We start from the raw sequence: 18,409 nt of genomic DNA, 5'->3' as shown, positions 1-18,409 counted from the left end.
TACTAATATAAGAAATTAATAGTAGGGGAAACTGGGTATAGGGTATATGAGAACTCTGTTATCTTCACAACTTTTCTGTACATCTGAAACTATTCTAAAATGAAGAGTTTAAACAAATTCTATATGACTCTTTTTCAGATGTGCAATGCCATTTTCATAGTCTCTTTGCTTGACCATGTTTTATTTTATCTTTTATTGCTAAAACTAATTTTTAAAAGTTTGTTTAATAATCATAATATGTAAAGTTCATAAAGGGTAAGAAACATATTTGTTAATATTTCTCAATCTTGCCCTGAATGTTCTACTTTATGTTAGTAGGTTAAAAGTGTATAGAAGGTTAGCCTTAAAATATTTGCCATGCAGAAGAAAGCTGCTTTGTATTTTATTTAAAAACTAAAAATTGGGTGGAGCAGTGAAACAGAACTTGAAAAAAATTATCTATAAAAAGAAACATGCAGGATTTACTGGGGACATGACAACTTAATGTAATGTATAAACCTGCTCTAGGTACTGTATTTAAAGATTATGATAAAGGACATTGTTGGGACAGGTGATGAAATTATAGTATATGGACTGTATATTAGATAATAATGTACTAGCTAAGTTCCTGAATTCTATTATTGTATTGTATTGTGAGAATATGTTTATTCATAGGAAATACATACTAAAGTATTAAAGAGTAAAGGGACAGTTTACTTAGGTGGTTCAGGTAGTAAATTAATACTGTATAATATTATATAATATGTAAAAGTAAACATATAAAAATTATTTATGTGTTTGTTTGATTTATAAATCAACACACGACCCTGGATTCTTAGTACCATCATTTATTTTGTTGCTCAAGTTGACCCAGATGTGGTTACTTAGCCATATTCTCTTGTAATTCTTACAATAATAATAAGTCTTAATTTTAAATGGGGGACAGCTGTGGCTATATCAACATGTGATGGGTTGAAAATATTCTATTAAGTGTGGTTTCTTGGTTAATTCAAGTAAACAGTGTTAATCATATTGAAAATTATAATCTCTAATATATGAATAAATTAACTTTTTTGTAGGTTTAAGCTGAATTTCGGGACATGGCCACTGCTTCACCAAGGTCTGATACTAGTAATAATGACAGTGGAAGGTTACAGTTACAGGTAACTGGTAAGTTATTTTCACAATAATTTAAAATAGTAGTTCCTTGATGAAACTTTCTTTTTAATACCTAATTCAGCAGACTTATTTCATAAGTATATTTTCTTTTAGATTCATGCCATGGTGTATTTGTTGCAATAGGCCTCAAAGCTAGAAACCCTCTAAAAATATTTTATGTATTCAGTAAGTATTTATTGAACCTGTGCTGGATGCAGAGAAGCTATATCCTCCGGTGGTGGGAGAATTTGTGTATTGGAATAAACACCATTGAGCTGGTCCTTAAATGATTATTAGGATGGAGAAGGATGCTAAAAGCCTTTTTTCATCCATTTAAGCTATTCATTTAATCATTGGGCAAATATTTTTTAAGTGGAATTCTGTATATGAAAACACAGGCCCTAGTACCCCAGGAACTTACTATATAATGTTGAGACAGATTTGTTTTGCATGGACAGTTACCATGCAAAGTGATCATTAACTGGATGCAATGAGAGCTTAGAGGAAAGTGTCATAGGTCTGCTTGCGATTGGAGATGGCCTATAGATCTAGGAGAATAGGGTAAGAGAAAGACTCACAGAGGGTAACACTTTGACTCCTGTAGGAGGGCTCAGAGTTCATTTCAAATTAGATTGGCAGCTAAAAGCATGAGAGAGAGAGGGAACAGCATATGTAAAAGCATGAAAGAGCCTTTTTTTAGGTGACTTCAGACAATTTATTTTAGCTAGTTGGAATAATGATTCAAGGAGTGGTCCTTAAACCAGCAATTTTACTAGTAGAAATTTATTTTGTAGGTATTTATATTATTTATGCATATAAATAATGTCCATATATAATATATGTATATAGCTTTTTTATATATAAATATCTACAAGATAAATTAATAGAAGTAACAGAGAGAGAGTGAGAGAGAGTTTTTAATAGCAAAAGACTGACAGTGGAATTCTAGATAAACAATGACATGAAATAAATGAATACGTGTACCAGTAAGAGCCAAGTTCTAAGATAATATTGTTAAGTGAAAGAGCAAGTTGTGGAATAGTGTGTTTAGTATGTGACCATATGGATGTGAAAAAGGAGGGGTGTTTGTATGTGCCTCTATGCTTATAACATTAGAAATAATATTTGCCTTAGGAGGGGCAGGATTGAGCTTAGAATAAGAAGGAGATATACTGTAATTCCCATGGTACTCATTACTGTGAGGTCAGTTGTTTCTAGGAGTTTTCAGTGAACAAGAGCTAGGAAATGTTTATTGTCTTAGAAAGCAAAAAACAAATCCTGAGTTCATGCTGATATTTGCAATTCAAAATAATAGCTATAGCCTCTAAGTAACCATTTTCCACTAAAAGGAGCAAAAAGTTATTTTTACTTCATTTGACTTTATATTTCTATCTCTTTTCTCTTAACCTCAGAATTTTAATTCTAAATGATGTTAACACAGTTATATCTGTTTTATCCTAACATACACAGAATAGCAAAGTTAAAATTACCGAAAGTAACAGGCCCACTCATCACAGTTTTAAGATTTCTTTGTGAGCTTCCCCTCCTTAGGATGTATAGTCAGAGGACCATGTTTCAAAGTAACTTAATTTTCTATTTGGTTATGCCACCAACTGGACTAGTTAGATTCACTGCTTTTAGTTATTTACTTTTTATTTAATTTTGTTTTATCACCATATAAAACATTTATACAGTTCTGGAGTCAAAATTATTAAATTAAGGTATATTTGGAGAAGTCTGGCTACTTTATCCCATTCCTCCCCCGTCTCTCCCTTGCCCTTTTGGTAAACATTTTTATTTATGTTCATTTATCCTTCCATTTCTTCTTTTTGAAAATATAAGCAGATATGCACAGTGTATGTATTCACATCTCTCCTCCCAGCCCTCTAGTTCTTAGCACCTAGTTTCTGCACCTTGCTTTTCTTCATTTAACAGTAATATCCTGGAGTAATATCCATAGCAGGGTATTCCATACACCTTTTTATCGCTACACAGCACTCTATTGACTAGATATACCAAAATTAATTCAGCTAGCCCCCTATTGATGGACATTGGGTACCATCTTTTGTTATTGCAGATAGTGCTATGCTACAGTAAAGAGCTTCGTGCGAATGTCATTTCTTATTTTTGCTCGTGTCATTAGGATAGAATCCTAGAATGAGATTGCTGGGTCAGAGAGTAAGCACGTGTAATAATGTCAATCACAGTTGATCCCTGAACTGCAGGGTTTATGGGTGCTGACTCCTGTGCAGTTGAAAATCCGTGTATAACTTTACAGTCAGCCCTCAGTGTCCATGGTTGCACACCCATGGATTCAACCAACCGCTGATGGTGTAGTACTGCGGTATGTCCTTATTTTAAAAAAACCTGCGTGTAAGCGGATCCACGCAGTTCAAACCCCTGTTGGTCAAAGGCCAACTATATTGCCAAGTTCCTCTCCATAGGATCTGTACTATTTCTGTGTTCCCACCAGCTGTCTATGAGAATGCCTGTTTTCCTATAGCCTCATCAAAATATGCTGTCAGGCATGTTGACAGTTAGGTCAGAAGTGGTATCGTGTCATTTTAAATATCATTTCTCTCATTATAAGTGAGGTTGAGCCATGTTTAAGGGATATTTGTATTTAGTTTTCTGTGAACTGAGAACTTACATGTTTTGAAGCAATTTCCTGGTGATTCTGATGTGTATTGCACTTAAGAACCAGTTATAAGTGTAATTTCTAATACTTCTGCTTTTGCTCTGCATAAGCTTAGAGCCGTATATTTGGTTACAGTGTTGCTTGTGCAGGACCTGTGGCCTACATATCTGAGGTGTGACTTTCTTCCTGTTCTTTACCTAATGTATGAGTACTTAATTGAAGTAGCAAAGACCTGATCTAGCTGATTTGAGCCAAAAGGCAACTTACAGAGAAGCTATCAGGTAGCTAATAGAATCACCGAAGTCTAGAGAACCAATTGGAAAATAGGTATGGACCAAAGGAATGTAATTAGCCAAGATAGTGCCTCCACAGTATTTATCATTTCACATATCAATTATTATTCTCCTTTGAAATACAGTGATGCTCTTGGGAAACCAAACTTGGACCTGTGCTAAATGGCACCAGGTTTTAGTGCCTTGCTTTTCCTCTCTTTTTTCCTTGCCTTTGCCTTTCATTTTGGTGATCTGGTTTTTTAAATTACAAAACACCTTAAAATCCACAATCTTATTGATCCAACAGTACCTTATGTAATAAATATGTACTCCAGTTTTACCAAGGAAGGAACTGAGAATCAGATTAAATGCCTTCCATTAGTAATAAGAAACCAACCAAGGTCTTAGGTTGTTGCTCCTTTTATTAGGTAACAGTGACCTCTGTATTGATTTTTCTTTAATTTTTTTTTTTTTTTTTTTTTTTTGTGTGGTACGTGGGTCTCTCCCTGTTGTGGCCTCTCCCGTTGCGGAGCACAGGTTCCAGACGCGCAGGCTCAACAGCCATGGCTCACGGGCCCAGCCGCTCCGCGGCATGTGTGATCTTCCCGGACCGAGGCATGAACCCGTGTCCCCTGCATTGGCAGGCGGACTCTCAACCACTGCGCCCCAGGGAAGCCCTAGCTTATATATTTTTATTCTTATTTCTGTTCGTAACCCATATCTGATTGGCAGCAACAGATAAGAATAAGAATATTGGTCATGAAAGCAGGAAAACTGTAACAGAAAAAAGCCAAAGTGAAAACTACCTACCATAACATGCTATAACGTGTACTATAGAGAAGCAGCTGTACATAAGAGTTAATAGTACACAGAAGTGTTATCATCTTCATTAGTCTAGATTTCAGGCTTTCTACAGGAAAGTGACAGAAACAAAGTGTGCAAGATGGATAAGAAGATAAGATTTGAGATTGAAAAACTAATGGGCTGTTATATTCACATTTATAATTTTTTAACTATAGTGTCTTATAGTACCTTAATAGTTTAATTTTTAAATTAAAAAATGTAACGTTACGTATCATATTTTTGCAAGAGTGTTGTGAATTATGGGTTTAACTTTATTCTTTTCAAATGCTTCAGCATTTATGGAATAATCTACCTTTTCCCGTTGATTTGAAATGCTACCATTATCATGTACTAACATCTTATTTGTTCTTTTCTTTTCACCTCTGCCCTTATAGCACAGTCAGGCTGTTTTATTTTCATTTTACAGTACTTTTAAGAAATACATTGGGGGAGAAATCTATTATTACTTTACATTTTAAAATATGCCTTTATTATTCTCTAATTTTCTTCACATTTCATTTGAATTTTAGAGTTTTCTTCCCTTCTCCTCTGTCCTCCCCGCCCCCCAAAAATCCCAATATTAGTGCTTTCATTTAGGTCATTTAAAAATAATGTATTAAAGTGCTCGCTTCAGCAGCACATATACTAAAAAAATTGGAACAATGTAAAGAAGATTAGCATGGCCCCTGAACAAGGATGACATGCAAATTCGTGAAGTGTTCCGTATTTTTAGTTTATCAGTTGTAACAAAGGTACCACTTTGGTAACAGGGAAGGCTGTGCGTATGTGGGAGCAGAGAGTTTATGAAAAATCCCCCTCAATTTTGCTGCCAACCTAAGCTGCTCAAAAAATAAAGGTTTAAAGTAAAATGAAAAAAATAAAAAGTATTAAATTGGCGATATTGAAATCTTTCAGTGTTAAAATTTCTAAATCCAGGGATAATCATGTCATTCCCTTCAAGTTTTTTATGTTCATCAGTAAAGTTTTATAGTTATCTTCATGTATGTACATTTCTTATGTTTATTACTAGATTTTAGGGGGGTGGTATTATTATGAATGGGATTGTTATATTCTAACATGCACAGAGGACTCTTTTTCTGATAGATTTCCCATATTTATATAACCTTACAATAGAGGATATTCTGGTATAACACCAAAGGAAACTCATGAAATAGGAAAATAAAATCTATCTTATGTATTCCACTAATTAGAATTCTTATTTGAATTAATGAGGTTATCTTTTGGTTATTTAAAATCATAGTATTCTCGTTATTTATTATATATGCACATTTTTGCCAGCATGTTATGAATTCCTTGTGAGATTAAAAATTAGCTTTTAAAAATTACTTTCCTTACCCTGCCAGCATCTGGTATTATTGAAGACTGTGCCAATTAAAAATATACAATGGATATATTTTGAATATGTCTGCAATTAACTCAGAAGAGTTAATACTATACAGTAAGTCATAATAGTTATAGAGTAATAGTCACTATTGTTGGGTGCTAGGCATTCACTGATAATAATGGTACTTTGGATCCCTTCACTCACCAATCCTAAGAATCAGGTACTGTTTATTGTTCCCCTATTTTTCAGATGAGAAAATTGAGGGTCAGGGAGGTTAATTGACTTACTTAAAGTATGAGAAAATTGAGGGTCAGGGAGGTTAATTGACTTACTTAAAGTCAGACGTCTAGCCAAGTGGCAGAGTTAAAATATGAACCCGGGTGTGTCCAACACTTTTTTTTTTAAGAGGAGCTTTGGAACCACAGCAAAATTGAGGGGAAAGTACAGAGACTTCCAGATATGCCAACCCCCACACATGCATAGCCTCCCCCATTATCAACATCCCTCACCAGAGTGCTACATTCATTACAAATGATGAACCTACATAGTCACCTAAGTTCATAGTTTACATTAGGGTGCACACCTGGTGGCGTACATTCTGTGGGATTGGACAAAAGTCTAATGACATGTATCCATCATTATAGTATTATACGAAGTACTTTCACTGCCCTAAAAATCCTCTGTGCTCCATCTATTCATCCCTCACCCATGCTTCCCCAGTCCCTAGCAACCGCTGATCTTTATCAGAACTCTTCATAGTTTTGCCTTTTCCAAAATGTTATATAATTGGAATCATGCAAGATACAGCCTTTTCAGATTGGCTTTTTTCACTTAGTATTATGCATTTAAATTTTCTCCATGTCTCTCCATGACTTGATGACATTTCTTTTTAGCAGTGAATGATATTCCATTGTTTGGATATACCAGTCGTTTATCCATTCACCTACTGAAGAACTTCGTGGTTACTTTTCTGTTTGGACAGTTATATAAATAAAACTGCTATAAATATCCACGTGGAGGTTTTTGTATGGACATAAGTTTTCAACTCCTTTGGGTAAATACCAAGGAGTGCAATTATCGGATCATATGGTAAGCCTATGTTTAGTTTTTAAGAAACCGTCAGACTGTCTTCCGAAGTGGCTGAACCATTTTGCATCCCCACCAGCGATGAACAAGAGTTCCTGTTGTTCCACATCCTCCCCAGCATTTGGTGTGGTCAGTGTTCCAGATTTTGACCATTCTAATAGGTGTGTAATGGTATCTCATTGTTGTTTTAGTTTATATTTCCCTGATGACATATGATGTTGAGCTTTTCATATGCATATCCATATATCTTCTTTGGTGAGGTGTCTGTTAGGGTCTTTGGCCCATGGGGTTGTTTTCTTACTGTTGACTTTTAAGAGTTCTTTGTGTTTTTTTGACAGTAGTTCTTTATCAGATATGTCTTTTGCAGATATTTTCTCCCTGTCTGTGGCTTGCGTTTTCACTCTCTTGACATTGTCTTTCATAGCGCAGAAGTTTTGAATTTTAATGAAGTGCACCTTATCGGATATTTCTTTCATGGATCATGCCTTTGGTGTTGTATCTAAAATGGCATCCATTGCCATGCCCAAGGTCATCTAAATTTTCTCCTGTGTTATCTTAGAGTTTTATAGTTTTGTGTTTTGCATTTAGGTCTATGATGCATTTTGAGTTAATTTTTATGAAGGGTATAAGTTCTGTGTTTAGATTTATTTGTTTGCATGTGCATGTCCAGTTGTTCCAGCACCATTTATTGAAAAGATATCCTATGCTTTTAACACCATCCAGCAGTGCCTTCCCCTTCTTCGCCTCCTTCTAGTGTGTAGATAAGTCCTGCATATACTGAGGAAATGACTTTTATTTGGAGTGAAGAACTTTGATTGGGGGATTTCTTTGGAGAGGTCTGTGCTTTTTGTCACTTCAATAGTGTTGAATTTAATGCAGTTTGGAACAGAGAAGGATGGAAGTGAGTTTTGCCAAGACCCTGAGAGTAACACTTCAGACATAACATTGAACACTCTTTGATTCCTTTATGTTGCCAGTACTTAAGTAGAGTATTTCCTTTGAATCTTTTCCTGTTCTTCAAATGTGAATTAAGGACTACCGTATTTCAAATACTCTACTTTTGCTGCAGCGTTTTTCATATCATATTTTGGTGATTTATTTGTGTGACTACTGATTTACATTACTGTTCGCTCACAGTAGAATGGAAGCTTACATCAGCTTGTTAATGTTCATATTCTTAATATGGGGTACATGTATGGCATGAAGGGGGCTTTCTCCTTTCTCATCTCAGACCCACAGTGTTCATAGGTAGTTGATTTTAGATGTAATCTTGATAAGTTCTTATTACTACTTGGTAGTCATTACTTTTCCCTGCAAGTATGTATTCCCCATTTGAATTAGTAGTTGTAAAACTTATTTAAAAATCAAGTGCTTAGCCTAAATTAAGCAAGTCTTCCTCCAAGTCAGGTAAATTCAGTTTAAAATTCACTTTCTGTAAAGGGTTATGATTAACTTCTAGTGACATTTTGATTTTAAAGTTTTTCTTTGAAAAGGCAGATACCTCCTCCTTTTTTTGAAATCAACTTTCTAGGAAAAGCATTTTTTAAAAAAATGCCAAAGTTTATGTAATTTCAGATAGGTAAGTTATGAATTCTACCTGGCAGAGAAGTTGATAGGCAAATTGAATCTGAAGACACTTCCCTTTCTCTTGATGCTTGATGCAGTTCAGTATTAAGTTCAAATGGTTGGCAAGGATGTGGAGAAATCAGAACTCTTATACACTGCTGCTGGGTGTGTAAAATGGTACAGCCACTGTGGAAAATAGCCCGGCATTTATTCAACAGAGTTACCATATGACCTAGCAATTCCACTCCTAGGTATATGCCAAGAAAATGAAAACATACGTCCACACAAAAACTTGTACGTGAATGTTTATAGCAGTATTATACACAGTAGCCCAAAACTGGAAACAACCCAAATGTCTATATCAACTGCTGAGTGGATAAATAAAAAGTGGTATGCCTATACAGTGGAATATTATTTTTCAATAAAATGAATGAAAATACTGGTACATAGTACAACATGGATGAACTTTGAAAGTATGCTAAATGAAAGAAGCCAGTCACAAAAGACCATTTCATTTATATGAATTGTCCAGAATTGGCAAATCTATAGAGGCAGAATAGGTTAATAGTTGCCTAGGGCTGGTGGGGAGGAAGTGGGATGGAATAGGAGGGTGACTGCTTAATGATATGGGGTTTCTTTTGGGGGTAATTAATATGTTTTAAAATTACTTATGGTGATGGTTGCACAACTCTGTGAATATATTAAAACTATTGTGCAGTTTAAATGAGTGAATTATATGCTATGTGAATTATTTCAATAAAGCTGTTAAAGTCAAATGGTTCTCAGGCATTAACAGTAGCCGTTTTATATTGTTTCTCCATCCTGCCAGTGAAAATAGTTTGAGTTGCACAAGATGCACAATTCCATTTTTATTGATTTATACTACTTTGTGGCTAAATATATCCACTAGTGATTATCATGTTTCTGTTAGTTTCTAGTGCCAAACTAAAAAGAAAAAAGAACTGGTTTGGAACAGCAATATATACAGAAGTAGTTGTAGATGGAGAAAGTAAGAAAACAGCAAAATCCAGTAGTTCTTCTAATCCAAAATGGGATGAACAGCTAACTGTGTAAGTATCTGGTATATAAAGAATGCAAAATTTTTAAAAGAGAGTGTGCTTCTTGGAATGTTTTTCTTTTGGTGGTGTTTTTTGGGTTTTTTTGGTAAGATGACTTCAGAGTAAGGAATGCTATTTTTTAGTGTGACTAGACAATTTTAAGTATGAAAAAAATTTTGGTTTCTTTGATTTTATTTAGAAATGAAGCGTAATAGTCCTTATTTTTGCTTTACAAACTAATGTTTTCCATATAGCAATATTTTTTCTTATTGTCTTATAAAAATAAATAGAGTAGAAAATCATTTGGCATTTCTGAAATATAATGTTATAAATTTGTGCATAGTATAAGTGTTATAACCAATGCAATCAACTATCTTAAATCTTTAGGTATTAGTTCGAGTAGAAATTGTGTTATTTTGAAGTCTTAATAAGACATTTGATGTATTGCTGGTGTTTTGGTTTGTTAATTACAAAAACTTTTAATCTGGGTATTAAAGTCCTAATGTACTTGAAAGTAAATATTTGTTTTTATTTATAATTCAGGTGGTTTACTGTTTCATATAGTATTTTTTCCTCAAATAAACTGAATTCATGGCTTTTCAAAATTATTGAAGAAACCGTACTCTCCTGTATATTTGTTATAATTTTACTCTTACAGAAATGTGACCCCACAGACTACATTGGAATTTCGAGTTTGGAGTCATCACACTTTAAAAGCAGATGCTTTATTAGGAAGAGCAACAATAGATTTGAAACAAGCTCTGTTAATACACAATAGAAAATGTAAGTTTTTTGTTGTAGTCTTTGTTTCTTTAAAAGTTTATTTTAGACACTTTGAAAATATTCTGAAGTCCAAAAGCAAAAAAAAAGTTTTGTATTTATAAAGGAGGACTTCATTTATTGCCTATGATTGCTTTTAAGTTTATAGCATTATATGAAATAGGAAATATTTACCCTGGCATTTCTCTGTCCAACAAATTTATACAAAATAATCCCAGCCATCCATGAGTATACCCGGTTATCAGTGACCATCAGTGATTTATTATATACATAAAGACTTGAAAAAATGATCATTATCTGAACCTACTCTACTTTGTTTCTTGGCTAATAACAATTTTGTTTGTACAAAATAAATTCTAACTCTTAAATTTTCTTTTTTTATTATCTAGTTCATTTTAGAAAATATGGAGAATATAGAAAATCACAGAGGATTATAAAAATTATCTGTAATTTTTACTATCCAAGGATAACCCTTCCCAATAATTAGGTCTCTCATTCATAGATGTAAATTTTTTTTTCTTCTTTGTATCTACTGGTTTATTCTCTTCTTTTTTTCATTTAAAAATATAATATGAGCGTTATGTTTCCATCATATTAAATTTTTCTAGTGTGAGGATTCTTAAAGTAGTTTAAGCTTCAGTTATTTGTAAACTCCCTATCATGGTATGCAAAAACTTGGGGATATATACATGTATTTCTGATTCTGAGGAGAGTTCATTGTTTTTATCAAATTCTCAAAATACTGTGTGATCCAAAGAATATTAAAAACTGGACTCATAGTTTATGATTTAACTAATTTATTATTTGATATTTAGGTTTCTAATAGTTCACTCAAACTAATACCGCTCTAAATCTTTATGTTCATCTTATTTCCTTAGAAGTTTTCTTACTCCTAACAGATGTGCTAGGTTAAGGGTTAAAATGCTGATTTTTAAGATAAGTTAATTTTTTGAAAGTTTTTAACAAAAAAAATTCATGTGTAACTGAAAAATCTGTTTTTGATGTAGTTTTGGGACATAAAGAGTTATGAGTCAAGAAAATGTAAAAGCCGTACTAGTTTTTATGTACAGTGATTTTTAAAAAAAAAAAAAAATCTTCTTTTAAGTGCTGAAAGTTTAATTCCCTGCTATGTCATGGCTTTTGGTCATTCAGTTCATCTTGGTTACAGAAATAAGTAGTAGGTCTTGTAAGCATACAGTACCTTGCTTGGTCTGATGGTGGCTGGATTTGTACTTTTTTCCGGGCTCTATGACATTATTGGTATAAATATGTCATACTTCAGTTAACCTGTGTTATTTCAGAATTGATTATTTGGTTTCAACTACTTATATGCTATTTCTGCTCTGGATTAAGCTTTTGCATGGGACCTCTTTTCTAGTACAAAAGTTATTTCTCATAATCTCACAACCCAGAGATAATGAGTGCTAATATTTTGATGAATTTTTGTCTACACGTGTATGTGTATAATAATTGAGATCATACTCAGTTTCATGCTCTTCTTAGCTCTCAGTGTTATATCATGTGCATTTCTCTGTGTAATTCAGTGGTATTCTTTGAAAGCTAATTTAGTAGTTTCATAATGTTTTATCACAAACTGTAATTTTTAAACCATGCTCCTACTGTTGCCATTTGGATTGTTTCCAAATCTGTTATATTAGACTGTACTGAACCTTCATAACAAAGATTATAATATTTATCTGCCAAAGTAATTTTGTAGGAAGGTTGTAATGTCTATATATTTGGAATTGAAACTCTTATAAATTGTATAAACTTAAAGCTATCTCTCATGATTTAATTGAGCAGAATATGCTCAGAGGAAAAACAAAATTTTATAAACATTCGTACATGTCTGAAGTCAGTGGCTTCAGAAATTGTAGTAGCAGCATCTTATACACCTTAGGCAGTCAGTAATTTTTTTTTTCTTTTGAAAATTGAAAAGTGTATTAGTTTTCCAGGGCTGCCATACCAAAATACCACAGACTGGGTCGCCTAAACCAGGGGTCCCCAACCCCTGGGCCAGGGACCAGTAGCGGTCCGTGGCCTCTTAGGAACCGGGCCTCACAGCAGGAGGTGAGTGGCGGACGAGCGAACGAAGCTTCATCTGCTGCTCCCCATGGCTCGCATTATTGCCTGGACCATACCCCCACCCCCACCCCCACCCTCCCAGTCTGTGGAAAAATTGTCTTCCATGAAACTGGTCCCTGGTGCCAAAAAGGTTGGGGACCACTGGCCTAAACAACAGAAATGTACTTTCTCACAGTTCTGGAAGCTAGAAGTCTGAGATCAAGGTGTTGACAGGGTTGGTTTTTTCAGAAGACTCTCTTCTTTGCTTGTAGATAGCCATCTTTGCCTTATATCGTCACATTGTCTTCCCTGTGTGTGTGTGTGTGTGTGTATATCCATATCCAAATTTCCTGTTCTTAAAAGGACACCAGTCATATTGGATTAGGGCCACCGTGATGACCTCATTTTAACTTAATTATCTCTTTAAAGATCGTGTTTCCAAATAAAGTCACTTTCTGAGGTACCAGAGGTTAGGACTTAAACATATGATAAACATATGAATGGGATGGGGTTGGGGGGGACACAATTCAGCCTATAACAAAAGGGAAGTAAATTAATTTCAAAAATTTAAAGCTGTGATAGAATCATAGTGCTTTAAAGGCAGACTTAAATGCCTATGGGCATTAATCCCAGTCACTTATTTCACTGATTAAATAAATTAAGTGAATTGCTCAAGCAAGAAGTAATTGCAGTTTTGACTAGAGCACAGGTTTTCTTATTCTTAATTGCTTAATTTTGAATAGAAGTAATGGGAAGTTAACATGGTTCTAGACAACCTGTAGAATTTATAAACGTACTCATAATTGATAAAATCCTTGGTTGTCTTTGATTCAGCCTCTTGGTTTAGCACTTGAACACGTCTCTCTTCAAATTTATGAGGCTAATTTCTTCGTATACTCAGGGCCTTGACATTTTTTTCTCAAAAGTTCATGTTTTTATGTATCCCTTCTCCTGATATATTTGGGCTAAGGGCAGAGGATTAATTCATTTGAATAGGTTTTTTTTTGCTGAATATATTTACTTTCAACCTTCATGGTATAGTATGAATTGTTACAGTCATCCGTAGCCTTAAATAAAATTCTCAGCTAATCCAATATAAAACCATCTGTATTTTCCCAGTAAAAATCCGACTGCAACTTACTAGGGAAGTTCTTTCACTTCTTCACATTTAAATCCTAGCGAGCCTTCAAGTCCTTAACCTGAATTTGTTTTGTGTAATAAGCCTAGTTGGATGGCGTCCAAACCCATACAATCCTCTGATACTTTGTCTCAGAACTTCTGTGGATTTAAGCCATCATTTGCACCTCAGCCTTTAGTTAGTTATGTGTTGGGATCACTTGGAAACTGTTCTAAATTATGGAAATTATTTCATTGGCTTTGCAGAAATATGTGGTATTTTTAGCTCTTTTTTTTTTATGTCAGTAGCATTAGATACTGATATATGAGGTATATTTCTTTCTCTCAAACCTACTATTTCTTAAATTGCAAAGGAAAAATCCTTCTGTTGTCAAAGAAAAAGCCAAACACTAGTGGTAAGGACATATTTTAATCAGTAATATACTTTTGCAATAAGGAAGAGGGTCCAGCTTGATCTGAACTTAGCTTCAGTTTATAGAGAGGTAATTGGGCCTTTCAAAGGAAGAATGAAGGAGTAGAAAGAGGGGTGAATGGAAGCTAAGTGGAGTTAGGAAAGTGAAAAATTACAAGAGTTGATCAGTGTGAATGCAGTTAGGCCAGCTTTCTCTATTATTGAGAATTTTATTCTCCCACAGAGACTAAGACCGACTAAGATCCATCCTTCCTGATGATTACATTTCAGACAAATAGCTTTCAGGTCCCTGAGTAGGAGACACATATACATCTTAAAGGGACAGAGGAAGGATCCACCATTATATGCTGTTTTAATAAATGCTTTTAGAAAGGGTGGCCTGTCACAGGTGTTGCCTTGATCAAACAGTAAATTCTTTCAAGGCTGGCTAGGGTCTCCTTGAGTTGTTAGAAGTCTTTTCACTTTGGGGAGAGTGGGGTGGATAAAATCTTTTGTGCTGAGAGTTTGCAATATTTATGGGCCAAGGTTGAGGCCTAGTGGAGAAGGTGGCTCAGAGGAGCCTGAATTGAATTTGGGCCAGGAGAAAATCTTTGTAATCATATTCATGGATGAACAGTGTAAGAGTAGTGTAGCTAATTCCAGGGTTGAAGTGAATACAGAACTTCATTTTATATTTCAATTTTGAAACTGACAGAGCCACTTTGAACATTCCAGAGAGGAGTCAGATGGCTGCCTTTCAAACACTGGAATTACACTGTTTTTTTTTAAAATTTTTTAAATTTTTTATGGTGTTAGTAGCTTTTGTCAACTAAAGTATTTTGAAATCCATTAAAATCACTTCAAATTGAATTATGTCTAAAGTGATTTACAGTGAAAATTATCTCTTTACACTAAATGGTAGGGAAACAGTGGAGAAATGTGTCATTTATGATAGAAGACAGAACATAGTCAAATTTAAGTTTATTAAAGCCGTTTCTTTTAGCCTTATTTACTTAGTCAGTACTAGTTATTTGTTTAGTTTACTAAATCTTAAGTTCTCTTTTTAAAATTCACTTAGCATCAGCACAAACTAAGATATTTTAAGCCAAGGTTTTGAACAAACAGTTTTTTCATTACTGGTGATAAATGCATTTCTGTTCTTTAGAAAGATTTTTAGGATTGAAATTACTAGGTGAAAGGGAATGAACAGTTTTAAGCCTCTAGCTATGCACGGCTGTCTAGTTGCTTTCCTGAAAAGTTACAATAATTTGTACACAAAATGTAGCATCTGAGAGTGCCCACTTAGAAATATACGCCCCACTAATAGATTAAAAAAATGTATATTTTTCTTACCAGAGTATTTCTTTAACTATTAATAAAGTCAGATTTTATTGATCATTCATATTTCATTTGTGATTGTCATGTTCTTTGTACATTTTTTATTGATTTCGTTTTTTCCTCACTGATTTATAAAAGCTCTTAGTTTTTTCTCCCAATCATTTGCCTCTATATTTGTCCCCAGTTTTGATTTATAGAAGTTTAATATTATTTCAGTCATTAAAGTTTATTCATTTTCCATTGTTATTATTCTCAAAGAATCCTTTCCAGTCCTTGTATTTAATAGTTATCTATTTTCTTCCACATTTTTTACTTTATTTTTACTTTAATTTCTTTTATAAATTCTGAAATTTATTTTGTTACATGATAGAAGATGGGAATCTAACACATTGACTCATAGTATGATATAATAGAAAGACTTAGGATTCAGAAGACCTGGTTATTCTTGGGATTGTTACTACAAGCTTTTGTAGCCTAATGTACTCGCTCTTTTCTCAAATTCTGTTATAATACATTCCTACCTTCTGCTATTTCGTACATTTGTGTAGTCCCCTCCCACGTTGAAACAGAGATGGTCTGTATGCCCAATAGAATATGCAGAAGTAATGGTATATGACCTCCAAGACTTGGTCAGTGAAGACATTTCAGCTTTTGCCCTGGTCTCTTAGATTACTCACTCCAGGAAGAAAGTCACCGCTGTGAAGACTCCACAGGTCTGTAGAGGGGCCCAAGTGGAGAGGAACTGAGGCTTCTTCTCAGCAGTCAATCCCAAATTGTCAGCTCTGTGTACGAGCCACCCTTTAGGCAGATTTTCCCACCCCTCCCAAATTCCTGGCCCACAGAAACTGTGAGCAGTATTAAGTGACTATTGTTATTTTAAGTGACTGAATTTTAGGATAATTTGTTACTTAGCAGTAGATAATACTGTGTGCAAGAAAAAAATAGCTTCAGAATGTGACTCTGAGTTAAATCTAATTCTGTAAAATGTCTTGAAAACCAGATTTTTGAAGATCTGTTGTTTTCTGTGGGGACAGAAAGAGTGTGTGTTTTTGACAAGTCCGTGATGAAAGAATAAATTGTCTAGTCATATATGTAGCTTCCTAGAAACTCAGGTTCAGACTGTTCTTTTCCCCAATTAAAACTAAGGAAGAATGTCCAGGAGGTAGGAAATAATCAGCTACTGCCTGCCTTGTAAGTTTCCTGAGGATGGCTCTATCTTAATAGTTTATTTTAAATTTTATTAAGCACCTACCTTCTGTCAGATACTGAGGATACATCACTGAATTAGCTGAATAAGATCTCTGCTCTATTGGAGACTTCAGTTTAGTTGGGGAGATGGACCCTGCTGCCCCCCCCCCCCCAATTCTGGTGGTAAGTCCATTGAAGGAAATAAGTGGAGTAATGGTAGGGAGGAGGTCTACTTTAGGCTGGTCAGGGTTTATCCTGCTTTCCCAGAGTGCACTATCTGCCACACGCTAGGCAATCACATATTGAATGGATGAATATGTCTGAGCTGGCTTGTTTATACTGTAATAGAATAATACCCTCATATTCCAGCCCCTCCCAACACACACGTAGAGAGAATTATTTATGTGATAAGTCCTCCCAATTTTATGACTCAGAAATGTTATATCCCAATCTTCCATGTTATAATTGTGAAAGGCTAGATGTTATGAACAACCTCCCACTGCAGAACAGTTAGGTCCTGGATAGGACGAGTTTCTGTGGCATTGATGAGTTTTGCAAAGAGGCAGGGGTGGTCTCCAAGGGCCCCGTTCTTCCGGAAAAAAAAAAAAAAAACAAAGAAAACCTTATGAACTAGAGTTAGTTTAGTGGATGCTGATAGCACTTTTGGCTGACAGCCAGCTAGGGGAGCTGAGCTTAGACTCCTGTAGTCTTGACTCTTGGGGTGCCCTCACACCACTGAAAGAATAAGAAACTGACCCCGCCTGTACTAAAGCCCAAAGATTACCCTTAGATTAATATCAGAAAATGAACTCAGCATCAAAGATCACAAATTCTAAGAAGCCACCCATAAGCAGAGGTTGGCAAACATTTTCTGTAAGGGACCAGATGGTAAATATTTAGGCTTTGCAGGTCATATAATTTCTGTTGCACCTATTCGGCTCTTCCATTGTAGTTGGAAAGCAGCCATAGAAAATATGTACATGAATGAGCATGGCTGTGTTCAAATAAAACCTTATTTACAAAAACAGGTAATGGGCCAGATTTGGCCTATGGTCTATAGTTTGCTGGCCCCTGGATTCATTGATATCCAAAGAAGGATGACAAAGAGGAGGTCATGCTTTCATCAAAGTGAAATGCATGACACCAAAGACAAAAAAAAGCAGCTATGGAGAAAAACAGGTCATTTGCAAAGATTTGTAAATCAGGCTTACATAATTAGCAGTAATAGGATAAGATGGTGGAAAAATATCTTCAAAGAGTTGAGAGATCATTATCAATACAAAGTCGGCATGTCCAACAAATCTTTCAGGATGAGACTCCAAACATTTACAGATTTTAAAAAAATGAGAAAATTTACCACCAAGAGACCTACTTTAAAGTGATTTTGAAAGGCTATTCTTTTTCTTTTTAATTTTTATTGGAGTATGGTTGATCTACAATGTAGTGTTAGTTTCAGGTGTACAGCAAAGTGAATACATATATCCACTCTTTTTTAGATTCTTTTCCCATATAGGCCATTCTTTAAGAATCTACTCAAAGCCTATTGAGTAAAAGGCTATTCTTTAA

The 18,409-nt window shown here is 34.7% G+C and overlaps 1 protein-coding gene and 1 non-coding gene across 6 annotated transcripts in view; both read left to right on the top strand.

Moving 5' to 3' along the window:
* The window catches only part of WWP1 (WW domain containing E3 ubiquitin protein ligase 1), a 116,789-nt gene that overhangs the window by 33,000 nt on the left and 65,380 nt on the right, over nucleotides 1-18,409 (top strand). For all 5 annotated transcript variants that reach the window (XM_029222519.1, XM_029222516.1, XM_029222518.1 and 2 more), the window contains 3 exons: nucleotides 1,059-1,149; nucleotides 9,819-9,957; nucleotides 10,604-10,728. In XM_029222519.1, the coding sequence (XP_029078352.1) occupies nucleotides 1,080-1,149; nucleotides 9,819-9,957; nucleotides 10,604-10,728 (334 nt within the window). In that variant the 5' untranslated portion in view covers nucleotides 1,059-1,079. The remainder of the gene's footprint in view (nucleotides 1-1,058; nucleotides 1,150-9,818; nucleotides 9,958-10,603; nucleotides 10,729-18,409) is intronic.
* LOC114895719 lies at nucleotides 5,512-5,621 on the top strand. The gene has a single exon (XR_003793620.1). It is a non-coding gene; the product is annotated as a U6 spliceosomal RNA (small nuclear RNA).

Source organism: Monodon monoceros, unplaced genomic scaffold (assembly GCF_005190385.1).
Source record: "Monodon monoceros isolate NGI ecotype Baffin Bay Population unplaced genomic scaffold, NGI_Narwhal_1 Super_Scaffold_14, whole genome shotgun sequence".
Lineage (NCBI taxonomy): Eukaryota > Metazoa > Chordata > Mammalia > Artiodactyla > Monodontidae > Monodon > Monodon monoceros.
The sequence above is the reverse complement of the archived record's forward strand: the minus strand, read 5'-3'. Positions and strand labels throughout refer to the sequence as shown.